The 27,185-nt window shown below is 46.2% G+C and overlaps 3 protein-coding genes across 3 annotated transcripts; 1 reads left to right on the top strand and 2 right to left on the bottom strand.

The window, feature by feature from the left end:
- Positions 1-87: 87 nt before the first annotated feature.
- LOC138768603 (transcription factor HES-5-like) lies at positions 88-1,511 on the bottom strand. The gene is made up of 3 exons (XM_069946558.1): positions 1,452-1,511; positions 580-760; positions 88-326 (listed from the first exon to the last, which is right to left on the bottom strand). The coding sequence occupies exons 1-3, from the start codon at positions 1,509-1,511 to the stop codon at positions 97-99; spliced, it is 471 nt and encodes a 156-aa protein (XP_069802659.1). The 3' UTR covers positions 88-96.
- A 12,070-nt stretch (positions 1,512-13,581) lies between these two features.
- Positions 13,582-14,546, top strand: LOC138769647 (transcription factor HES-5-like). The gene is made up of 3 exons (XM_069948250.1): positions 13,582-13,638; positions 13,986-14,169; positions 14,285-14,546. Exons 1-3 carry the CDS (start codon positions 13,582-13,584, stop codon positions 14,500-14,502), a joined length of 459 nt encoding a protein of 152 aa, XP_069804351.1. The 3' UTR covers positions 14,503-14,546.
- Positions 14,547-25,122: 10,576 nt separating this feature from the next.
- Positions 25,123-26,963, bottom strand: LOC138769593 (transcription factor HES-5-like). Its single transcript, XM_069948164.1, has 3 exons — positions 26,907-26,963; positions 25,590-25,767; positions 25,123-25,477 (listed from the first exon to the last, which is right to left on the bottom strand). The coding sequence occupies exons 1-3, from the start codon at positions 26,961-26,963 to the stop codon at positions 25,251-25,253; spliced, it is 462 nt and encodes a 153-aa protein (XP_069804265.1). The 3' UTR covers positions 25,123-25,250.
- Positions 26,964-27,185: the final 222 nt, after the last annotated feature.

Here is a 27,185-nt window from a genome sequence, read left to right as displayed (position 1 = left end):
GTATGGTCACATGACCCGGCCTGTTCCTCAGTATCGGTAATGTCACCAAGTCCATAGATGACAGAGGGTGAAAGGTGGAGCTGTGATCCCCCTTCTTTACCATGGCCTCCAGAGGACGTGTTTGGGTGGCTGCTCTGAGGCGGGCGGTGATGCCCCCTGGGATGTTGTGCTGCCCGCTGCGCCATCTCTGGTTACATACTGCGCCACTTGCTGGTTGGCAGGACCCATTTTCTCAGGATATGACAGATACTGCAAGGTCTCCTCCAGACAACGCTTGTAGCCATGGCCGTAGTCTTGGAAAGGACGTTTTGAAGAGGTTGAAGTTGCTACAGAAGAAAAATAAGAATGAACTCTCCATATCATTTATACCCACGTGGGCACCAATCATAGATTATACCATGTACTTATATCCACATATATATCCACATATAGCCGTAGAGACACTTATATCCAAGTAATGTGGCTCTATGGCTTCTGCAGAAACCCCCCAACATCCATCTGCCCCCCTGCACCCTCTATACTCTCCTGTACTCTAGTATTATACACCAATACTGCAGCTTCGCAGGATGCACTACTCACCATTCACCAGCAGGTGTCGCTGTTTCAGAACGGTAACCGTCATCTCCAGCACATCGGCTTTCTCCAGTTTGGAGCTTGGAGGGTGACTGGGACCTGCTCTCTCCAGCAGGGACCGCAGCTGTCTGATGCTGCTGTTTATACGCTCCCGTCTCAGCTTCTCCACCGCCGGTTTCCTCAGTTGCTGCAAATAAAAGCAAAAGCATTAAAATCCTAAATGATGTGAATAGATTGTTAGCTCCTATGCCCAGGACAAGTGTAACGCAACCCATCAGTCCAATCATTAGTTATGGACTCATTTTGTATCTATTGAACGAGAGAAAAGTCGCATTGTTATATTACTTGTATTAGTCCTGGGTCTATGTTGTTATGTTGTGATGTCACTTTGTATTATTTCCGCGTCTATGTTGTTATGTTGTGCTATGTTCTTATATTGTGCTGTTATTATGTTGTGCTATGATGTTACTTTGTATTACTTCTGCGACTTATGTTATTATGTTGTGCTAGGTTGTTATGTTATGCTATGATATAATTTCTGCATCTTATGTTGTTATGTTGTGCTATGATGTTACTTTGTATCACTCTGCGACTTATGTTGTTATGTTGTGCTGTGGTGTTGTTTCACTGTGTTGTTATGTTGTCCTGTGATTTTATGTTGTGCTATGTTGTTATGTTCTACTATAATGTTACTTTTTTATTAGTTCTGCATCTGTTATGTTGTGCTATGTTGTTATGTTGTGCTATGTTGTTATGTTGTGCTATGATGTTACTCTGTATTACATGTTGTTTATTGTTATTATTTGTTATTATTGTGATGTTTTATATTTTTACATACAGGAACCCTGTGTGATGTCATAGATCAGGCTGATACTCACCCGCAGGGCAGTTTTGGCCCTTTGACCATTGTACTCCGCATCAGCCCTGGTGGGCGCCATTGCTTGCAGCGTTATCTGTGATGGGTGATAATTCTCCCTGTGACAGATGTGAGACCGTCCCCTATTTATAAGTCATATCAGGGGCTGAATCTGTGAGTCCTGAGCCTGGTGAGGTTTCCCACAGTCAGCAGCCAATCACAGCCCCCTCCCCAGCACAATGGCCAGAGCTTCAATTACTGCTGTGCTCCTGCCCGGGGATAGCAGGTGGACTATGGGGGACAATGGGCTGGGGGCTGCTGATGATACACAAGATTCTGGGAAAGGCTCGTGTGGCCCCCAGACACGTGCAGCCCCCTCCTCCTCCTCCGCCAAATATCTATCACTGGAGGGAAATACAGGAGGAGACCCTGGGCGGCCGCCTCTATAGCCCAAATCTATTACTACTATATACTGCCCCATTGTCTCAGGAGAAGATGACATCATAGGGTTGGGGATAGGAAGCAGCCATAATGTGCACTAGAATGTGCTCTATTGTCCTCTGTTATCAGCCGGGGGAGAGGAGGACTGCAGTGTGCAGCAATGGCAGGAGACCCACAGGATGGAAAGCGTCACCATAGAGGATCATGGGATTGTATTATGAACATGTCCAGTGGTTGGGCATGCTGGGAGTTGTAGTGTTCTATATAGAGAGAGTATAATGGGATTGTATTGTGAACATGTCCAGTGGTTGGGCATGCTGGGAGTTGTAGTGTTCTATGTATAGAGGATAATGGGATTGTATTGTGAACATGTCCAGTGGTTGGGCCTGCTGGGAGTTGTAGTGTTCTATGTATAGAGGATAATGGGATTGTATTGTGAACATGTCCAGTGGTTGGGCATGCTGGGAGTTGTAGTGTTCTATATACAGAGAGTATAATGGGATTGTATTGTGAACATGTCCAGTGGTTGGGCATGCTGGGAGTTGTAGTGTTCTATATATAGAGAGTATAATGGGATTGTATTATGAACATGTCCAGTGGTTGGGCATGCTGGGAGTTGTAGTGTTCTATGTATAGAGGATAATGGGATTGTATTGTGAACATGTCCAGTGGTTGGGCATGCTGGGAGTTGTAGTGTTCTATGTATAGAGGATAATGGGATTGTATGATGCACATGTCCAGTGGTTGGGTATGCTGGGAGTTGTAGTGTTCTATATAGAGAGGATGATGGGATTGTATTATGAACATGTCCAGTGGTTGGTCCTGCTGGGAATTGTAGTATTCTATATAGAGAGGATGATGGGATTGTATTATGAACATGTGCAGTGGTTGGGCATGCTGGGAGTTGTAGTGTTCTATGTTTACAGTATTGCAGTATCATGGGATTCTCCAGTGTTGGGCATGCTGGGAGTTGTAGTGTTCTATATAGAGAGAGTATAACAGAATTATGTTATGGCCATATCTAGTGGTCTTTCATGTTGGGGGTTGTGGTATTCTCTATATAGAGAGTATAACAGTATTGTATAGGTCATAGTCTTCCATGTTGGGGGTTGTAGTACCTATACATATGGTATAATAGTATGATGTTTGATGCATAGGGCTGATCTACCAATATTCCCATGATTACTATATATGTGATGTAGATGTGACACTGAGAGTATACAGGCGATGATCCGTATACAGGGGGAGGAGAGGACACAATGGGCTAATTGGATTATGAGTGAGGGCCGGACCCCTGCCCCTTCATTCCTGCCACATTTCAATGATCGTGGGTTAAATCGATGACATCACCTCATTTACATATAAATGTCTCATTTCAGAGGCTTCATACGGTTAAGAGGGTATTGAGCCCCTTTAAGACGTCTCGCTGGGGTTTGAGCACCTATTGTTTTCTCTTTTCTTCCTTATTTCATCCTCTTTAGGGGTGTGGAGGGGGTCGGTGCTGGTGTATGAGCTTGTATGGGGCAGACTGGTATAAAGTGGGTATAAGAGGCCATTTAAAGGGATAGGTGATGAATGTTTAATGACTGGTGAAATCTGACCCCAGGGACCCCCATAGGCTGGGGCCCCAAGACATCTCTTCTCCATAAGAAGACATAAGGCGCACAGTAGTCATTGGCCCTGTGACATATTTTGCATTGTGGCCCAGAAGTTATGAGCCACACCTGTGATGACTGTCATGGGTTCCAAATAAGTTGTGGTGGCGGCTTATCTCCCAAAGAACATGGCCGACCCCAACATCACCTATAATTGAGGGGGGGTGGGGGGGGTGGAGTCAGGAGGCCACCATATACAGATGATTGGCCAGTGTGGCTTAGGTCGTGGGTCTGGCTGACACCATGTCTAATGTTTTGGGGGGTCTTTATTGCCCCCAGCTACATATCTGATACAGGTGAAGATATATCACATTAGTTTATAATAAGACTTTTCTCTCCATCTTGGACCATCCGCGGATCCATGTACATTCTTAGGCGGTGAGATCATGTAAAGGGGGTCTCGGCCTCCAGATGGCCCCCAGCAGAATTACAGCGTAACACCCGGTGAGGTCAGATCCCCCCATGATGAATGGCGTGCGGCACACTTCCATTGTGCTGGGGCTGAATGTCTTCTATAGAGGACAGTGTGGGAAAACTTAGCAAACTCCAACTCCCACAGCGCTGCCAAAAAGCCTGTCCGACCAGCCGCTGCCCCTGTGGGCCGACACCCGCCCGGCACGACAGCTCCCAGCGAGAGCGACCGCCACGACTCGACAGCTCCCAGCGAGAGCGACCGCCACGACTCGACAGCTCCCAGCGAGAGCGACCGTCACAACACGACAGCTCCCAGCGAGAGCGACCGCCACGACTCGACAGCTCCCAGCGAGAGCGACCGTCACAACACGACAGCTCCCAGCGAGAGCGACCGCCACGACTCGACAGCTCCCAGCGAGAGCGACCGCCACGACTCGACAGCTCCCAGCGAGAGCGACCGTCACAACACGACAGCTCCCAGCGAGAGCGACCATCACAACACGACAGCTCCCAGCGAAAGCGACCGCCACGACTCGACAGCTCCCAGCGAGAGCGACCGCCACGACTCGACAGCTCCCAGCGAGAGCGACCGCCACGACTCGACAGCTCCCAGCGAGAGCGACAGCGACCGCTCCCGGCGAGAGCGACCGCCACAACACGACAGCTCCCGGCGAGAGCGACCGCCACGACGCGACAGCTCCCGGCGAGAGCGACCACCTTAGAGGACAAGATAAAGAAATGGTCGTCACGAGGACACTTGAAATATTCTGCTCTTGTTTACTTTAACTTCTCCTTGTTTGCAGAGCTGTATGGCAACATATGGAGCCTACTCAGTGTGCCGCCATATAATCCCACTGTACAGTCCTATACGCATTGTACCGCCATATAGTACCACTATACAGTGCTATACTCAGTGTGCCGCCATATAATCCCACTGTACAGTCCTACACGCATTGTACCGCCATATAGTACCACTATACAGTGCTATACTCAGTGTGCCGCCATATAGTCCCACTGTACAGTGCTATACGCATTGTACCGCCATATAGTACCACTATACAGTGCTATACTCAGTGTGCCACCATATAATCCCACTGTACAGTCCTATACGCATTTTACCGCCATATAGTACCACTATACAGTGCTATACTCAGTGTGCCGCCATATAGTCCCACTGTACAGTGCTATACGCATTGTACCGCCATATAGTACCACTATACAGTGCTATACTCAGTTTACCGCCATATAATCCCACTGTACAGTCCTATACGCATTGTACCGCCATATAGTACCACTATACAGTGCTATACCCAGTGTGCCGCCATATAATCCCACTGTACAGTCCTATACGCATTGTACCGCTATATAGTCCCACTCTACAGTGCTATACTCAGTGTGCCACCATATAGTACCACCGTACAGCGCTATACTCAGTGTGCTGCCATATAGTACCACTGTACAGTGCTATACTCAGTGTGCTGCCATATAGTACCACTGTACAGCCCTATACTCAGTGTACCGCCATATAGTACCACTGTACAGCACTATACTCAGTGTGCTGCCATATAGTCCCACTGTACAGCGCTATACCCACTGTGCCACCATATAGTACCACTGTACAGAGCTATACCCACAGGGGTTCGTCAAAGCGGCACACGCCGCGAAACTGCGGTCACCCATTCCTGTCTCCCTCGCTACCCCTGCATACCAAAATAAATTGGATGGTCTGAATAGCAACCAACGGTGAGTGCCCTGCGTCTTCTTTCTTCATTATTTGCTATACCCACTGTGCCGCCATATAGTACCACTCTGCTGTGCTTTAGAAAAGCATTGTTTTCTACCAAAACCAGCGCCACCTTTGTCCTCAGGTTCGATGTGGTATCACAACTCATCATTTCAATGGAACGGAGCTGAAATACCGCTCACAAACTGTGGACAGGGGTGGCGCTGTTTCTGGAGGAAAGCAGCTGTGCTCCGGGGCAATATGTTAGATGTGACAATAGCTGTGCAGGTTTCTGAGCCATTCCTATGGACCCTACACTTGTGTGACAGCCTGCTGTCTGTAGGGGGCGCTATACACTACAGGGCTCCGGCTTCCATCAGTGAATGGCCGTTCTGAATCCGTCAGTGGCCGAGTGTAGGGAACAGAGAGAACAATGGCCGCTTCATTAGATGAACTGTTCCCAGAGGGTTAGGCGGCCACACGAGTTTCCCAGTATGAATGAGATTAAACGATGGATTCCTGTGAGAATTCTCCCCCCGACCACCCCCGACCACCCCGACGCCTTTCAGGCAGGAATGTGATGAAGTCAGCCGCACACCCAATCATTCCATCATATAATAGGCTGGAAAATCAATGCAGTGAAAATATGTGACCCCCCCCCCCCCAACCCGGAGACATTCATTGTGTCATTGTCTGTGACATCACCGGGGACACCGAAACAATGAAGCCGCCTGTAATAGAAAAATAGATGGACGCATTTAAAGGGGAACTCCAGCGAAAACATTTCTCTTTCAGATCAACTGGTGTCAGAAAGATATATGGGTTTGTAATTTACTTCTATTTAAAAATCTCCAGTCTTCCAATACTTTTCAGCTGCTGTGTGTCTTGCAGGAAGTGGTGTATTCTCTCCAGTCTGACACAGTGCTCTCTGCTGCCACCTCTGTCCATGTCAGGAACTGTCCAGAACAGCGGCAAATCCCCATAGAAAACCTCTCCTGCTCTGTATAACTTTCTGACAACATTTATTTGAAAAAAAAAATTCTGTCAACAACTCACCTAAGCTGAGTGTCCATGTATTAAGTATGGAGACGGGGGAATAAGCCGCTGCCAGACGCCGCTGCATTGGCTGATCTCTGGAGAGAAATAGAGACAAGTGAAAAGTTTTGGGTCTGAGTGTGTGGAGCCCAAGCGATCGCTAGAACAGGTTGGGAGAAGAGCCTGCTGAGTGTGTTCTCTCCCATCACCGTACAAAGTGACCAAGATAGAAGAAGCGTTCAGCCACCCAGAGCCTGACCAATCAAAAAGTTTGATCACATGTCAAAAGTTTCTTAAAGTGCCAGGTCCCCTTTAGGCCTCTCCCTAGTCAGGACACGTAGCTTGTTCCCCCATTGACCAGGCTATCCTCTCCTTCTCCTGGCAGCATGATCAGGACCGGTCCCAGGCGGCTGCCATTCCCTGACAGCAAGCAAAGATCTAAAAACTCTTAGGACACTAAGATACAAATTATTCTATAAAGTTGAAAATATTTTTCTTATTATCCGTCTATATTGCCGGATGACTTTATAATTCTGCCCTGATCCTGATGCGCACAGGGCAGGGGGACAGCGCACAGGGCAGGGGGACAGCGCACAGGGCAGGGGGACAGCGCACAGGGCAGGGGGACAGGGCAGGGGGACAGCACACAGGGCAGGGGCACAGGGCAGGGGGCAGGGGGACAGGGCAGGGGGACAGCGCACAGGGCAGGGGGACAGCGCACAGGGCAGGGGGACAGGGCAGGGGGACAGCACACAGGGCAGGGGCACAGGGCAGGGGGCAGGGGGACAGGGCAGGGGGACAGCGCACAGGGCAGGGGGACAGCGCACAGGGCAGGGGGACAGCGCACAGGGCAGGGGGACAGCGCACAGGTGTGCCGCCATATAGTACCACTGTACATTGCTATACCCAGTGTGCCGCCATATAGTACCACTGTACAGTGTTAAACTCATTGTGCCGCCATATAGTACCACCCTACAGTGCTATACTCAGTGTGCTGCTATATAGTTCCACTGTACATTGCTATACTCAGTGTGCCACCATATAGTGCCACCGTACAGCGCTATTCTCAGTGTGCCGCCATATAGTACCACCCTACAGTGCTATACTCAGTGTGCTGCTATATAGTTCCACTGTACATTGCTATACTCAGTGTGCCACCATATAGTGCCACCGTACAGCGCTATTCTCAGTGTGCCGCCATATAGTACCACTGTACAGTGCTATACTCAGTGTGCCGCCATATAGTACCACTGTACAGCCCTATACTCAGTGTGCCGCCATATAGTACCACTGTACAGCACTATACTCAGTGTGCTGCCAAATAGTCCCACTGTACAGCGCTATTCGCATTGTACCGCCATATAGTACCACTGTACAGTGCTATACTCAGTGTGCCGCCATATAGTATCTCTATACAGAGCTATACCCACTGTGCTGTCTGTAGGGGGCAGGGGGACAGCGCACAGGGCAGGGGGACAGCGCACAGGGCAGGGGGACAGCGCACAGGGCAGGGGGACAGCGCACAGGGCAGGGGGACAGGACAGGGCAGGGGGACAGCGCACAGGGCAGGGGGACAGCGCACAGGGCAGGGGGACAGGACAGGGCAGGGGGACAGCGCACAGGGCAGGGGGACAGGACAGGGCAGGGGGACAGGACAGGGCAGGGGGACAGCGCACAGGGCAGGGGGACAGGGCACAGGGCAGGGGGACAGCACACAGGGCAGGGGGACAGTGCACAGGGCAGGGGGACAGCGCACAGGGCAGGGGGACAGGACAGGGCAGGGGGACAGGACAGGGCAGGGGGACAGCGCACAGGGCAGGGGGACAGGACAGGGCAGGGGGACAGGACAGGGCAGGGGGACAGGACAGGGCAGGGGGACAGGGCAGGGGCACAGCGCACAGGGCAGGGGGACAGCGCACAGGGCAGGGGGACAGGACAGGGCAGGGGCACAGCGCACAGGGCAGGGGGACAGCGCACAGGGCAGGGGGACAGCACACAGGACAGGGGGACAGGACAGGGCAGGGGCACAGCGCACAGGGCAGGGGGACAGCGCACAGGGCAGGGGGACAGCACACAGGACAGGGGGACAGGACAGGGCAGGGGCACAGCGCACAGGGCAGGGGGACAGCGCACAGGGCAGGGGGACAGCACACAGGACAGGGGGACAGGACAGGGCAGGGGCACAGCGCACAGGGCAGGGGGACAGCGCACAGGGCAGGGGGACAGCACACAGGACAGGGGGTGCCACCAAACAACAGTCCCCCCATTTATCCCCTTGTAAGGGGCTCTGGGACGGTTCCCAGCTCACTATTACGCTGTGCGGGGTGACACTGGCATGGTGTAGTCGGCAGCCCGTTCCCACATCCAGGCCTCTCACGGGCCGGGTGACCCCATCTCCAGCTGTTGCTTTGTTGAGCCGCTGTCAGACACACGTCTATTGTTCTCCGGGACCCGATCTGTGGGAAATCTCAACAAATACATTTACATTGTGATGACAGAAATAGTATCTCCCCCAGGAGACTGATAGGGAGCGACGGCCACGGCCTATGGTTTAATCACTGTGGCTAGTTATAGTATCGAGAACAGTATTAAAGGGGAACTCCAGTGATATATATTTATTTATTTATTTATTTATTTTTAAATCAACTGGGGTCAGAAAGTGTTAGACATTTGTAGTTTACTTCTGTTAGGAAGTGGTGTATTCTCTCCAGTCTGACACACTGCTCTCTGCTGCCACCTCTGTCCATGTCAGGAACTGTCCAGAGCAGCAGCAAATCCCCATAGAAAACCTCTCCTGCTCTGGACAGTTCCTGACATGGACAGTGGTGGCAGCAGAGAGCACTGTGTCAGACTGGAAAGAATACAGCACTTCCTGCAGGGCATACAGCAGCTGATAAGTACCGGAAGACTAGAAGTAAACTACTAAACTATATAACTTTCTGACACCAGTTAATTTGAAAGAATGTTATTGCTGAACTATCCCTTTAAGACTGCATTGATATCATTAGTCATCCCTAGTCATGACCATGGGGACTAAACTGGACCACAGGGAGATTTATCTGACAGATCTTTGAAGCCAAAGCCAGGAACAGGTCATAAAGGAAAGACTGAGATTTCTACTCTTTTCAAATCCATTCCTGGCTTTGGCTTCAAAAATCAAAACGCACCATTATATGTAAGTGAGATATATCAGAATATGTTCATAGAAGCCAAACATGTGACCTGTGTAGTAATGTATAGGATCTATAATGCACAGCAGGGGGGTCTCAATCACCATCTATCTAATATATAGATTTAACCCCTTGATATCCAGAGCTGTCATGGTAACATATATAGAGAGTGAGTGTCCTTATCCGGAGCAACAAAACCTACAAGACCGGACCATGATCCATCTAGTCTGCCCATATATATATATATATATATATATATATATATTACATAGAGCAACCAGAATGGCTGAGAATCTATAGGAAATGACATTACACTGTATATATGGATAGGAGGTGACATTACACTGTATATATGTATAGGAGGTGACATTACACTGTATATATGGATAGGAGGTGACATTACACTGTATATATGGATAGGAGGTGACATTACACTGTATATATGGATAGGAGGTGACATTACACTGTATATATATATATATATATATATATATATATATATATATATATAGGAGGCGACATTACACTGTATATATGTATAGGAGGTGACATTAAACTGTATATATGTATAGGAGGTGACATTACACTGTATTCTGTATAGGAGGTGACATTACACTGTATATATGTATAGGAGGTGACATTACACTGTATATATGGATAGGAGGTGACATTACACTGTATATATATATATATATATATATATAGGAGGCGACATTACACTGTATATATGTATAGGAGGTGACATTAAACTGTATATATGTATAGGAGGTGACATTACACTGTATATATGGATAGGAGGTGACATTACACTATATATATATATGTATAGGAGGTGACATTACACTGTATATATGGATAGGAGGTGACATTACACTGTATATATATATATATATATATATATATATATAGGAGGCGACATTACACTGTATATATGGATAAGAGGTGACATTACACTGTATATATGTATAGGAGGTGACATTACACTGTATTCTGTGTGAATAGATGCTTCTCTATGTGATACGTGTGTATTGTCAGTAAGTGATTTACATCCCATAAACTGCGATTCTCCTGTAATGACGCCTCTGGTGTGAACACCGTCCTGCGGAGACAATACACAGAAAGTTGAAAAACTGGTTTCCAGTTTACAAGATGGTCGAAACCAAAAGATATAAGTCCCAAAAAAACACAAAGCCCTGAGGGTTACAGACACTGCCTGTGCAGGAGCTATGGACTCCACCTCTCCGGTACTGTTCCGGATTATCAGACTTTCTGGATTATCTGATGTGTTATTATGTGTGACTTATTGTGACTGGGGGTCTTATTCCTCTGCAGGTTCCCCCATGTGCGGTTATTACAGACACACTTCCTGGCTTTGATGCTGGGGGTTGTAGTTCACAGTCACGTGTCACTCACTTCACAGGCTGCACAGGCATAGAGAGATGTCCCTGCCTGGGGAGGGGTCCACAGAGCTCTCACCTGTAGAACATAGTGGGGTCCTATAAAGCTTCACCATACATTATAACTCAGTGTTCTCCAGCCTGTGGTCTAAAGCTTTTACAAAACTACAAGTCCCAGCATGCCAGGACACCCTTCAGCTGATAATCCATGTTGGTTGAGGCATCGGCCATAGACACCAGGGACTATACCTGACTATAAATCCGCCATTATTCCTGTAATATCATTATATGGGAATCACATAGAATTACAGAAACCCCCAATATGTTACAGGATTGTCAGGAAATCTCTACAGGCCCAATAATAATGCTGAGAATTACAGTGTATCTAAGTGTTAGATACCATGTATCCAATCTGATAGATCAGCAGTTCAGACCTCACACTGATCTCATATCTATAACAAACTATAAAGACTGTAACTTATATAGAGGAGACAGTATGGACTGGATGATAGAAGACCACCTGGGGGAGAAGTATTAGGTCTGGAGACCCCAATATACTGAGGACAAGGGGGACAGAGGCTGGAAACTTATCATAGGAAAGTCTGTAATCCCTGAAAACACAGAAATATCTATCCTCCTATCTATCTATCTATCTATCTCCTATCTATCTATCTCCTATCTATCTATCTCCTATCTATCTCCTATCTATCTATCTATCTATCTATCATCCTATCTATCTATCTATCTATCTATCTATCTATCTATCTCCTATCTATCTATCTATCTATCTATCTATCTATCTATCTATCTATCTATCCTCCTATCTATCTATCTCCTATCTATCTATCTATCTATCTATCTATCTATCTATCTATCTATCTATCTTCTATCTCCTATCTATCTATCTATCTATCTATCTATCTATCTATCTATCTCCTATCTATCTATCTATCTATCTATCTATCTATCTATCTATCTATCTATCTATCTATCTCCTATCTATCTATCTATCTATCTATCTCCTATCTATCTATCTATCTCCTATCTATCTATCTATCTATCTATCTATCTATCTATCTATCTATCTATCTATCCTCCTATCTATCTATCTCCTATCTATCTATCTATCTATCTATCTATCTATCTATCTATCTATCTTCTATCTCCTATCTATCTATCTATCTATCTATCTATCTATCTATCTATCTATCTATCTATCTATCTCCTATCTATCTATCTATCTATCTATCTATCTATCTCCTATCTATCTATCTCCTATCTATCTATCTATCTATCTATCTATCTCCTATCTATCTATCTATCTATCTATCTATCTATCTATCATCTATCTATCTATCTATCTATCTATCTATCTATCTATCTCCTATCTATCTCCTATCTCCTATCTATCTCCTATCTATCTATCTATCTCCTATCTATCTATCTATCTATCTATCTATCTATCTCCTATCTATTTATCTCCTATCTATCTATCTCCTATCTATCTATCTATCTATCTATCTATCTCCTATCTATTTATCTATCTATCTATCTATCTATCTATCTATCTATCTATCTCCTATCTATCTATCTATCTATCTATCTATCTATCTATCTATCTCCTATCTATTTATCTCCTATCTATCTATCTATCTCCTATCTATCTATCTATCTATCTATCTATCTATCTATCTATCTATCTCCTATCTATCTATCTATCTATCTATCTATCTATCTCCTATCTATCTATCTATCTATCTATCTATCTATCTATCTATCTCCTATCTATCTATCTATCTATCTATCTCCTATCTATCTATCTATCTATCTATCTATCTATCTCCTATCTATCTATCTATCTATCTATCTATCTATCTATCTATCTATCTCCTATCTATCTATCTATCTAACTATCTATCTATCTATCTATCTATCTATCTATCTATCTATCTATCTATCTATCTATTTATCTATCTATCTCCTATCTATTATCTGTTTCATATCTATATAATTACCAAGAAATAAATAACTGTGTCGGGCAATTAACCCCCCATGTCCAGGACAATCAGTCACCAGGCGGCCCTCCCCCCCCCCCCCCCCCCCCTATTATCTGCTGGATTGGGGGCTGCAGATGGACACACGTCCATTGTCCCGGCTGCTGTGGGATTGGCTGCTGAGTGTGGGAACCTCTTGTCAGGCCGCTCTCCACACATTGTTATGCAGGGAGAGGGGTATATAGAGGTGGCGGCTGCTCTCTAGTAGTCACACAGCTCCAGCCTCAGCCAGAACAAGTCTACAGACCCCCAGACCCTGCACCATGGCTCCATGTAACATGAGGACCCCTGGTCATCAGGCTGCCGGTGGCCTCAGAAAGGTAAGAGCCCCCTCTAGTCACAGCCCCCCCAGATCTCTGAGCTGCTTAATATATATATATATATATATATATATATATATATATATATAATGTATGTGATGGACTCTTGTGTTTTTTCAACCTTATCAGCTATGTAATATAATCAGTAATACGAGACATCAGTCCTTGTATGACTATGAACAGAGAACAGGTCATAAAGGAAAGACTGAGGTTTTTTCCTCTTTTCCATTCCTGGTTTTGGTTTCAAAAATCTGTCAGATAAATCTGTCTGTGTAAAAGGACCCTAAGAGTTATTCTAGAAGTCTCCGTCCTTGCTGTGTAATAACCCTCCGTGTCTTGTTCTGCAGCTCAGGAAGCCGCTGATAGAGAAGATGCGGAGAGATCGCATCAACAGCAGCATCGAGCAGCTGCGCCTCCTGCTGGAGAACGAGTGTCAGCGCCATCCTGTCCCCTCCAAACCTGAGAAAGCCGATATCCTGGAGATGGCGGTCACCTTCCTGCAGCGGTTGCACATGGCGGAGAGAAGTAAGTGTCCTGTCCCGGCTCCTCACAGCCTCACAGGTTTCTTCCTGGGAGCAGATGCCGCCGCCGGGGATGGAGGAGCAGCTCACTGACATGTCTGTCTTTCCTCTTCTAGATGTCCCAGCAGCCTCCAGCCAGGCCCAGAGAGAAGGCTACTCCACCTGCGTCCAGGACTCCATCACCTTCCTGTCCCAGCAGCCCAGACACAGGCAGCTCCAGAGCCAGCTGCTGCAGAACCTCCCTGGGGCTCTATCTCCTCCTCTATCCCCTTGTATCTATCAGACCCCCAGCAAGCAGCAGAGCCCCCCAGACAGCAGCAAAGCCTTGTGGAGACCCTGGTAACATGGAGTCTGTATTATGTGGACTGTGGCCCCTTTGGCCTCCATTGCACTAGGAGATGACTATACTGCAGGGTGGGAGCTGGAGCTTCCTATAGTCTCTGCTGGACTCTGTGGAGACAGATTATTGTGTCACCTATATCTATGTTCTATCCATATATATATATATATATATATATATATATATATATATATATATATATATATATATGGGTCCCGGGTGGGACCTGAGGAGAAGTCTCATCCGTCTTCCAGTCTAGTATGGGAATCCCACAGGGGAATAGGCTGCCCCATATACTGGGCTCCTATATGATTGGGTTATATAGGACTATAAGTGTAAGGTGAATGATTAACCCCTTCACTTCTGGGAGGGATGTATTTGCTTCTGAGATAGCAGGAGGCTCAGGTGTCGCCTCATTCCTGTAAGTTATAATAACCGGAAGTATTATAGTGTGTGTATATATATATATATATATATATATATATATATAGTATATAATGTATTGTGCTCCTATAGATGTCTATGGGGCCCTGCTGTATCTCTATAGGCCTCTGATGGACAATGTGTTATAGTTGTGTAACCAGCGGCAGCCAATCAGCAGTGAGATAAGTAGATACAATGTATCAGTCTGGTTGCTATTGGTTACTGCATAGACTGTGCCTGTGCGGGGTTTGTCAGACACCTGTAGTGATGTGTATCACATCCTCCTGTATACACCTGTAGTGATGTGTATCCCATCCCCCTGTATACACCTGTAGTGATGTGTATCACATCCGTCTGTATACACCTGTAGTGATGTTTATCACATCCATCTGTATACACCTGTAGTGATGTGTATCCCATCCTCCTGTATACACCTGTAGTGATGTGTATCCCATCCCCTGTATACACCTGTAGTGATGTGTATCACATCCGTCTGTATACACCTGTAGTGATGTTTATCACATCCATCTGTATACACCTGTAGTGATGTGTATCCCATCCCCCTGTATACACCTGTAGTGATGTGTATCCCATCCTCCTGTATACACCTGTAGTGATGTGTATCCCATCCTCCTGTATACACCTGTAGTGATGTTTATCACATCCATCTGTATACACCTGTAGTGATGTGTATCACATCCGTCTTTATACACCTCTAGTGATGTGTATCACATCCTCCTGTATACACTTGTAGTGATGTGTATCACATCCTCCTGTATACACCTGTAGTGATGTTTATCACATCCATCTGTATACACCTGTAGTGATGAGTATCACATCCTCCTGTATACACCTGTAGAACATTGCAGAACAATGGAGGTGAGACCTCCGGCCTGATATATACTGTAGATATTATATATCGTAGAGTGCTGTATATATTTCTATATACTACTATGTATATTCCAGCTCTATAGAGAGGGCTATGCTGCTATAGCAGATCTATGTATGGTCAGATATATATGTGACTGCTGTTACATGGATATTATTACTTTATATTCTTTATTTGTTGTATGCAATATTTGCAGTCATCCTATATACTATGTATATTTATCGATGCAAGAGCTCAGCAGGAATATAGTCTCCAACCTGCATCTCTCCAGCTGTTGCAATACTACAACCCCCATTGTGCACTGACAACACATGGCTGACATGGCATGATGGGAGTTGTAGTTTTTGCTGCAGAGATCTGCAGGTTGAGGATGTGCAATGTCTGCAGTCAGCACTAGCTTATTATTCTATAGTGTATACAATGTTATAAAGCATATAGTGTATGCAATGTTATATAGAGTATATAGTGTTATATCACATTGATAAGTTATGTAATATGATGCAATGTTATATAGAGTATATAGTGTTGTGGTATGTCACATTGATAAGTTCTGTAATATGATGCAATGTTATATAGAGTATATAGCATGATGGGAGTTGTAGTTTTTGCTGCAGAGATCTGCAGGTTGAGGATGTGCAATGTCTGCAGTCAGCACTAGCTTATTATTCTATAGTGTATGCAATGTTATAAAGCATATAGTGTATGCAATGTTATATAGAGTATATAGTGTTATATCACATTGATAAGTTATGTAATATGATGCAATGTTATATAGAGTATATAGTGTTGTGGTATGTCACATTGATAAGTTCTGTAATATGATGCAATGTTATATAGAGTATATAGTGTTGCGGTATATCACATTGATGATACGTTCTGTAATATGATGCAATGTTATATAGAGTATATAGTGTTCCGGTATATCACATTGATGATACGTTCTGTAATATGATGCAATGTTATATAGAGTATATAGTGTTCCGGTATATCACATTGATGATACGTTCTGTAATATGATGCAATGTTATGTAGAGTATATAGTGTTCCGGTATATCACATTGATGATACGTTCTGTAATATGATGCAATGTTATATAGAGTATATAGTGTTCTGGTATATCACATTGATGATACGTTCTGTAATATGATGCAATGTTATATAGAGTATATAGTGTTCCGGTATATCACATTGATGATACGTTCTGTAATATGATGCAATGTTATATAGAGTATATAGTGTTCCGGTATATCACATTGATGATACGTTCTGTAATATGATGCAATGTTATATAGAGTATATAGTGTTCCGGTATATCACATTGATGATACGTTCTGTAATATGATGCAATGTTATATAGAGTATATAGTGTTCCGGTATATCACATTGATGATACGTTCTGTAATATGATGCAATATTTGCAGATTCCTATAAGTTGCTGATTATTCACACATTACTCTCGTAATTTATTGATGTCTTTATCCTGAACAATAAAATTATTGAGTATTGAACAAGTATCAGTTGTTGTCCTTTTCTATTATATAAGTGACGTTTGGATGACTGGGTTGCTTAGCTTTGAGGCAGTCTCCTCACTCCACTGTCCTCATGTTCTGTGTAATATTACATCTCAATTCCATTCACTTTAGTTGAACTGGGCTGCACTACCACACACAACCTGAGGATAAGGGTGGTGCTGTTTTTCCAATCCAGGATAACCCCTTTAAAGATGTGTATACATTGATAACCAAGATATATTGTTCCATTGTATCCCTTTGTGTCTGCAGCTTCTATGCAGAACTATGCGTCTCCATGGTTACAGACTGTAAACAAACCCTTACCATCCCATAGTAATCCTCCCTTACATCTACCACCTATGGACATAGCTATGAGCATATGACTGCAGAGCTACACATGGCTTGTTTACAGTCTGTAACCATGGAGACTCATAGGTCTGTACAGGAGCTGGGGACAGAAAACGGTGGCTATATCTCACCAGGGCGCATTGTATTGTTGCTTTTTTTTTATGCACAGGAGCCATAAAGAGGAAATATAAACTAAACTACCTGGGTGAGTGATTTCCTGCACATGTGGCTATGGCGATAGAGGGGTTAATAAAATTGTGGACAAATAGAGTTTGTGGTGGACACATGAGCACTGCAATGGGAAGGGGGCGGCCATCAGACCCCCACTCATCTAATATTGATGGCCGATCATTGTCAGATTGGTTGAGGAACAACGTCTGCCCCATATATACTGTTATTCTACACCGCCCCATCTATTCCTCTTTGATGTGGAGGGTGAGGAGATGTCACTGGGATGTCAGACGTCTCTTCTCACCTCCACATCCACCTCCTCCCCAGAGACATCTATCCTTCCTTCCCTCCCTCCAAGGATTCCACAAATAGAAGATGGAGAGTCCACGGCACACCAGCTCTGATAGTACAAAGGTGTATTTTATTCCAAAAGATGGTGAACAAACAGATGCAACGTTTCGACAACCTCTCGTTGTCTTTGCTTGAGAAAGACAACGAGAGGTTGTCGAAACTGTGCGTGGGGTCCCATAGAGGGGCTCAGTACTGAATATTGTAGGATCCATGTAATAGCCACTGGCATGTGTAGCCAGGGTTATTCATTATAAGAAGGATTAGTGCCAGAATCCTCCAGGCAACCCATCAATATAATCATATCTCATCTATAATATACACTATAATCTATAGTATAATATACAGGATACTTCTAATAATAGTGAACACTGGGAGATTTATCAAACATGGTGTAAAGTGAAACTGGCTCAGTCGCCCCTAGCAACCAATCAGATTCCACCTTACATTCCTCACAGACCCTTTGGAAAATGAAAGGTGGAATCTGATTGGTTGCCGGGGGCGACTGGGACAGTTTCACGTTACACCATGTTTGATAAATCTCCCCCCATTGATTTATACTGCGCTATATACGTATCTGAGCTCAGCACAGAGTGTACCTGGTATATACAGTATACCCTATGGGGGAGGATATATCAGACTTCTGTGTCCCCCCCATAGTATATAGGATAACTGCAAATACTGCAAACAACAAAGCCCATAGCATAATAATATCCATGTAACATACAGTCACATATATATCTGACCATACATCACTATATATCTGCTATAGCAGCATAGCCCTCTCTATAGAGCTGGAATATACATAGTAGTATATAGAAGTATATACAGCACTGGAGGATATATAATATCTACAGTATCTATCAGGCCGGAGGTCTCCCCTCCATTGTTCTGCAATGTTATATACATATTATCCATCACAATCCATAGAATGGGGGGATTCATAGTATCCAGGGGGGCTCCATACAATGTGCCCATACAGGATGATAGAAGACCCCTCCTCATGTCTCAGTATAGAGCCCAGTGCACACAGTCTGATGGACTATGAGGGGGATTAGTGGGGGATCTGTGCCCATCTCCACTAAGGCAGCAACAGAATCCTCCAATCCACAACTGGTTCCAACGGGCAGGGTTAAGTAAAAATGCAAGGCAAAATAAAGTACTAAAAATTCATTAAAAAACGTTTTTTAATAACTTGTCATTTTAAATTTGTCGTTTTTTAATACATTTTTAGCACTTTATTTTGCCTTGCTTTTTTACTTGGACCTGCGCCCATTGGACCCAGTTGTGGATTGGAGGATTCTGTTGCTGTTACTATCCCGTTGTGGTCGCCTGGCAGTGGCTGCGGTTCATATACCTGCCTTGTATTTGCACAACACCATCAGGTGAGAATCTCCATTTTCTCCTTTTTCCTGATGCCCTTTTGCCTGATTTCTACACTATGGAGCGCTGTTCATTTTTATATTACATCTCCACTGAGGGGCACAGAGGGTCCGGTCACTATCAGGGTCTCCACAAGGCTCCAGGATATCGGCTTTCTCAGGTTTGGAGGGGAGCTGATGGCGCTGACACTCCTTCTCCAGCAGGAGGCGCAGTTGCTCGATAAGAAGCCATCAGTCAGGCAGTGCAGGGTGCTGTGTGCAGATGGGAGGTCAGGGATGTGCAGCCCCCCAGCCCCCAGCCCCTGTATAATGATGTGTGAGGATCAGAGCCGGAGCAGGTTCCCACACTCAGCAGCCAATCCCACCGCAGCCGGGACAATGGACGTGTGTCCATCTGCAGCCCCCAATCCAGCAGATAATAGAGGGGGGGGGGGGATTATAATGTAAGGGAAGAGTCTCCTGACCTGCCCTCCCCCCCCCAGCAGTAGCCGCAATGATAGAACTGATGGAAGTAATAAGGGAGATCAGAAATATCCAGGAAATTCTATTATAATAAAGAGATAAAACACAATATACAATCTGCACAGTAACAGGTTAAATAAGCAAAGAATAAATCACCACAAAGGAAATGTCTCGGCACTACCGCAGGTGAACCGGACAGTCTGAACACTTCTCCAAGAAGACCTGAAGTGACTGCGGGTGGTGCTCATTCATCCCTGATGATGAGGCACTCACCCTTCTCGTCTTCTTAAAAGCAGATGAAGGCGGGTGTGCAGGCTATTAGGAGTCGATTGCTCAATGGGGGTCAATGTGAGGAAAACCTAGTGGAATTTCTGGGAGAATTGTTGCAATTTGTACTTGGGCACAATGCGTTCCAGTTCGCTGGCCAGTGGTATGGCCAGCGGGCACGCCGGTGGCACCAACTTTCGCCAATTTGTATTTGGCGGAATTGAAGGACCACATGGTTTTTAATATCCGGAATATTTTTGTGTCCAAAATTGCGTTATATTTAAGGTACATCGATGATGTTTTAATAGTATGGTCAGGGTCAGAAGAAGAATTCAATCAGTTCATAACATACATGAATAACAATCCTTTCAACATGTCCTTCACATCACAGTTTGGCGGAGATCGTTTAGATTTCCTAGATGTCCACTTACAGATTGAAAAGGGTGAAGTAGTTACAAGCGGCTACAGAAAAGCTACTGCCACTAATATGCTGCTTAATTATAGGAGCTATCATCCCCACCATGTGAAGCAGGCTGTCCCGTATGGACAGTTTATACGACTGAGACGTAAAGGAGTATGGGAACGTGGTGACGTAGGGCCGAGAGGAAGCGTGTAGTGACGCACGCGAAACAGGCTGTCGCCCGTCCACATGTCTGTGTCTGTACCTGCAGTTATGTAAAATAAAACTTCTGCTTTTAAGAAGACGAGAAGGGTGAGTGCCTCATCTTTACTTACTTGTTGAAGTGTAAATAAGCAAAGACAGAGACTGTGCTGAAGAGCTAACACTCTATAAGGAATAAGGGGAGATAAAAGAAGTGGATGGGACCCCCAGAACCTTGTGCACTTCACGGGGACACATTGTACCTGGACTGATACATTGTAGACACCTGTCTGTATCTCACAGAGCATTGACCACACTGGATACATCTGTAACAAAGTGATAGGTTTGTCTGAGTGGTTCTCCTCTGGACAGATGTTCTTATTAACTGACAGAAAGCAGAGATCTTATAATGGTCAGGAAAATAAGCAGAAAGTATATGAGAAAGTTGCAGCAGTGTTCTTTATAGGAGGATCAGTCCTGAGTGGAGTGAGGAGGATCATTCCTGGCTGTGATCTCCTCCTGTGCTGGAGTCCTGGCTGTGATCTCCTCCTGTGCTGGAGTCCTGGCTGGGATCTCCTCCTGTGCTGGAGTCCTGGCTGTGATCTCCTCCTGTGCTGGAGTCCTGGCTGTGATCTCCTCCTGTGCTGGAGTCCTGGCTGGGATCTCCTCCTGTGCTGGAGTCCTGGCTGGGATCTCCTCCTGTGCTGGAGTCCTGGCTGGGATCTCCTCCTGTGCTGGAGTCCTGGCTGGGATCTCCTCCTGTGCTGGAGTCCTGGCTGGGATCTCCTTCTGTGCTGGAGTCCTGGCTGGGATCTCCTCCTGTGCTGGAGTCCTGGCTGTGATCTCCTCCTGTGCTGGAGTCCTGGCTGGGATCTCCTCCTGTGCTGGAGTCCTGGCTGTGATCTCCTCCTGTGCTGGAGTCCTGGCTGGGATCTCCTCCTGTGCTGGAGTCCTGGCTGTGATCTCCTCCTGTGCTGGAGTCCTGGCTGTGATCTCCTCCGGTGCTGGAGTCCTGGCTGTGATCTGCTCCGGTGCTGGAGTCCTGGCTGTGATCTCCTCCTGTGCTGGAGTCCTGGCTGTGATCTCCTCCGGTGCTGGAGTCCTGGCTGTGATCTCCTCCTGTGCTGGAGTCCTGGCTGGGATCTCCTCCGGTGCTGGAGTCCTGGCTGTGATCTCCTCCTGTGCTGGAGTCCTGGCTGTGATCTCCTCCTGTGCTGGAGTCCTGGCTGGGATCTCCTCCTGTGCTGGAGTCCTGGCTGGGATCTCCTCCTGTGCTGGAGTCCTGGCTGGGATCTCCTCCTGTGCTGGAGTCCTGGCTGTGATCTCCTCCTGTGCTGGAGTCCTGGCTGGGATCTCCTCCTGTGCTGGAGTCCTGGCTGGGATCTCCTCCTGTGCTGGAGTCCTGGCTGGGATCTCCTCCTGTGCTGGAGTCCTGGCTGGGATCTCCTCCTGTGCTGGAGTCCTGGCTGTGATCTCTTCCTGTGCTGGAGTCCTGGCTGGGATCTCCTCCTGTGCTGGAGTCCTGGCTGTGATCTCCTCCTGTGCTGGAGTCCTGGCTGTGATCTCCTCCGGTGCTGGAGTCCTGGCTGTGATCTCCTCCGGTGCTGGAGTCCTGGCTGTGATCTCCTCCTGTGCTGGAGTCCTGGCTGTGATCTCCTCCGGTGCTGGAGTCCTGGCTGTGATCTCCTCCTGTGCTGGAGTCCTGGCTGGGATCTCCTCCGGTGCTGGAGTCCTGGCTGTGATCTCCTCCTGTGCTGGAGTCCTGGCTGTGATCTCCTCCGGTGCTGGAGTCCTGGCTGTGATCTCCTCCTGTGCTGGAGTCCTGGCTGGGATCTCCTCCTGTGCTGGAGTCCTGGCTGTGATCTCCTCCGGTGCTGGAGTCCTGGCTGTGATCTCCTCCTGTGCTGGAGTCCTGGCTGGGATCTCCTCCGGTGCTGGAGTCCTGGCTGTGATCTCCTCCTGTGCTGGAGTCCTGGCTGGGATCCCCACATCCCCACCTGCCTAAGACTTCTACACAGTCCTGTATATACATCCCCACCTGCCTAAAGGCCCTATTCCACGGAACGATTATCGGCCGATATTGGCCGCTACGGATGATAATCGTCCCGTGGAATAGAGCGCAACGATCAGCCGACATTGTTCATATCGGCTGATCGTTGCAGTCGCTTGTTTTTCAACATGTTGAAAAACAAGTGACTGATATAGCAGCGATCTGCTGCCGTCGCTCCATTGAATAGGAGCATCGGCAGCAGACGCTGCTGTATCCTATGGGCTGCCCGGACGATCAGCGATCCCCCGGGCAGCCCCCCCGCAGCTCCCCGCCGCCTCCTCCCGCACTCACCCGCTCGCTGCTGCTGCTGCGTTGAATAGCAGCGGCAGCGAGCGGGGAACGAGGGCCGACCCGTGGGAATGACGACCCGTGGAATAGGGCCATAAGTCTCCTGCACAGTCCTGTATATACATCCCCACCTGCCTAAGTCTTCTGCACAGACCTGTATATACATCCCCCTAGGACTGTACACAAGATATTAAAGAGGTTTCTAGGCTTAGAAAATCATAGCCACATTCGTTCTCCTCAGGTTGGGTGTGGTCGTTTGCAATTTAGTTCCAATGAAGTGTATAGAGCTGGATTGTAATACTGCACACAACCTGAAGACAGGGGTGGCGCTGTTTTTGTAAGAAAATAGCTGCTCCTCTATCTAATCCTATATAACCCCTTAATGTTGGTTTAATAGAAAGAGAGACCCTTTGTGGATGATAGATAGATAGATAGATAGATAGATAGATAGATAGATAGATAGATAGATAGAAGATAGATAGAAGATAGATAGATAGATAGATAGATAGGAGATAGATAGGAGATAGATAGATAGATAGATAGATAGATAGATAGATAGATAGATAGATGATAGATAGGAGATAGATAGATAGATAGATAGATAGATAGATAGATAGATAGATAGATGATAGATAGATAGATAGGAGATAGATAGATAGATAGATAGATAGATAGATAGATAGATAGATAGATAGATAGATAGATAGATAGGAGATAGATAGATAGATAGATAGATAGATAGATAGATAGATAGATAGGAGATAGATAGATAGATAGATAGGAGATAGATAGATAGATAGATAGATAGATAGATAGATAGATAGATAGGAGATAGATAGATAGATAGAAGATAGATAGGAGATAGATAGATAGATAGATAGATAGATAGATAGATAGATAGATAGATAGATAGGGGATAGATAGATAGATAGATAGATAGATAGATAGATAGATAGATAATAGATAGATAGATAGATAGATAGATAGGAGATAGATAGATAGATAGATAGAGTTATAAAAAAAAATGTCTAGAAATAATGAATCAGGAAGCAGATCTGCTCAATGTGAAGTTACTTTATTCTCTGGTGACTAATAGATCACACATTACACATTGTACATTATACATTACACATTGTACATTATACATTATATTACTCGGCACATGACGCCTCATTACATAGTAATATCCACAGTGACTTCTCTCCAGATACTGGAGTCTATATACAGCTTATATAATAATATTCAGGCTTGTGGCCTCGTATCTCTCATCCTCTATGAGGCTGAGATACAGACAGATGTGATACACATCACTACAGGTGTCTGACACCCCCCACAGGCACAGCCTATGCAGTAACCAATAGCAACCAGACTGATACATTGTATCTACTTATCTCACTGCTGATTGGATGCCGCTGATTACACAATCATAACATATTGTCCATCAGAGGCCTATAGAGATACAGCAGGGCCCCATAGACATCTATAGGAGCACAATACATTATATGCTATATATATATATATATATATATATATATATATATATATATATACTATAATACTTCCGGTTATTATAACTTACAGGAATGAGGCGACACCTGAGCCTCCTGCTATCTCAGAAGCAAACACATCCCTCCCAGAAGTGAAGGGGTTAATCATTCACTTTATACCTATAGTCCTATATAACCCAATCATATAGGAGCCCAGTATATGGGGCAGCCTATTCCCCTGTGGGATTCCCATACTAACAGCCGGATCACCGGCACAGACTGGAAGACGGATGAGACTTCTCCTCAGGTCCCACCCGGGACCCATATATATATATATATATATATATATATATATATATATATATATATATATGGATAGAACATAGTTATAGGCGACACAATAATCTGTCTCCACAGAGTCCCGCAGAGACTATAGGAAGCTCCAGCTCCCACCCTGCAGTATAGTCATCTCCTAGTGCAATGGAGGCCAAAGGGGCCACAGTCCACATAATACAGACTCCATGTTACCAGGGTCTCCACAAGGCTTTGCTGCTGTCTGGGGGGCTCTGCTGCTTGCTGGGGGTCTGATAGATACAAGGGGATAGAGGAGGAGATAGAGCCCCAGGGAGGTTCTGCAGCAGCTGGCTCTGGAGCTGCCTGTGTCTGGGCTGCTGGGACAGGAAGGTGATGGAGTCCTGGACGCAGGTGGAGTAGCCTTCTCTCTGGGCCTGGCTGGAGGCTGCTGGGACATCTAGAAGAGGAAAGACAGACATGTCAGTGAGCTGCTCCTCCATCCCCGGCGGCGGCATCTGCTCCCAGGAAGAAACCTGTGAGGCTGTTAGGAGCCGGGACAGGACACTTACTTCTCTCCGCCATGTGCAGCCGCTGCAGGAAGGTGACCGCCATCTCCAGGATATCGGCTTTCTCAGGTTTGGAGGGGACAGGATGGCGCTGACACTCGTTCTCCAGCAGGAGGCGCAGCTGCTCGATGCTGCTGTTGATGCGATCTCTCCGCATCTTCTCTATCACCGGCTTCCTGAGCTGCAGAACAAGACACGGAGGGTTATTACACAGCAAGGACGGAGACTTCTAGAATAACTCTTAGGGTCCTTTTACACAGACAGATTTATCTGACAGATTTTTGAAACCAAAACCAGGAATGGAAAAGAGGAAAAAACCTCAGTCTTTCCTTTATGACCTGTTCTCTGTTCATAGTCATACAAGGACTGATGTCTCTTATTACTGATTATATTACATAGCTGATAAGGTTGAAAAAACACAAGAGTCCATCACATACATTATATATATATATATATATATATATATATATATATATATATATATATATATATATATAAATATATTAAAGGGAACCAATCACCGGAAAAACGCATATAGAGCTTTTGAAATGTGCTGTTAGAGCACACAGCACACTTGCCACACGTGTTTCCATAGCCTCCGTGCCTTCCCCATGTAAGCCGCAAAGTAACTTTATAAAATTGGCGCCCTGTATGCTAATTACCTGAGGTAGTCACCTGGGCGGTGTTCGGCTAGCAGGTAGTCACGATCTCCTGGGCGTTCTTCCGCTGTAATCACGCCCCTCTGGGCGTGATTCAAATGGCCGTGTAGCTGTGACATTCTGATGCCGGACGCCGCCGCACATGCGCAGTGCAGCCGCTTCCATTCCGGCGGTACTGCGCCTGTGCAGAATAGCCTCGAATAGCCTGTTAGCCGGAGTTCGAGGCTATTCTGCACAGGCGCAGTGCAACCGGAATGGAAGCGGCTGCACTGCACATGTGCGGCGGCGTCCGGCATCAGTACGTAAGCGTGCCGACGTTGGGCACGGCGCGCTCCCGAGTGACGCCGCAGCCACTCTGCCATTTGAATCACGCCCAGAGGGGCGTGATTACAGCGGAAGAACGCCCAGGGGACCGTGACTACCTGCTAGCCGAACACCGCCCAGGTGACTACCTCAGGTAATTAGCATACAGGGCGCCAGTTTTATAAAGTTACTTTGCGGCTTACACGGGGAAGGCACGGAGGCTATGGAAACATGTGTGGCAAGTGTGCTGTGTGCTCTAACAGCACATTTCAAAAGCTCTATATGCTTTTTTCCAGTGATTGGTTCCCTTTAAGCAGCTCAGAGATCTGGGGGGGCTGTGACTAGAGGGGGGTCTTACCTTTCTGAGGCCACCGGCAGCCTGATGACCAGGGGTCCTCATGTTACATGGAGCCATGGTGCAGGGTCTGGGGGTCTGTAGATTTGTTCTGGCTGAGGCTGAAGCTGTGTGACTACTAGAGAGCAGCCGCCCCCTCTATATACCCCTCTCCCTGCATAACAATGTGTGGAGAGCGGCCTGACAAGAGGTTCCCACACTCAGCAGCCAATCCCACAGCAGCCGGGACAATGGACGTGTGTCCATCTGCAGCCCCCAATCCAGCAGATAATAGGGGGGGGG

The sequence above is a fragment of the Dendropsophus ebraccatus genome, chromosome 12, assembly GCF_027789765.1.
Source record: "Dendropsophus ebraccatus isolate aDenEbr1 chromosome 12, aDenEbr1.pat, whole genome shotgun sequence".
Classification (NCBI taxonomy): domain Eukaryota; kingdom Metazoa; phylum Chordata; class Amphibia; order Anura; family Hylidae; genus Dendropsophus; species Dendropsophus ebraccatus.
The sequence above is the reverse complement of the archived record's forward strand: the minus strand, read 5'-3'. Positions and strand labels throughout refer to the sequence as shown.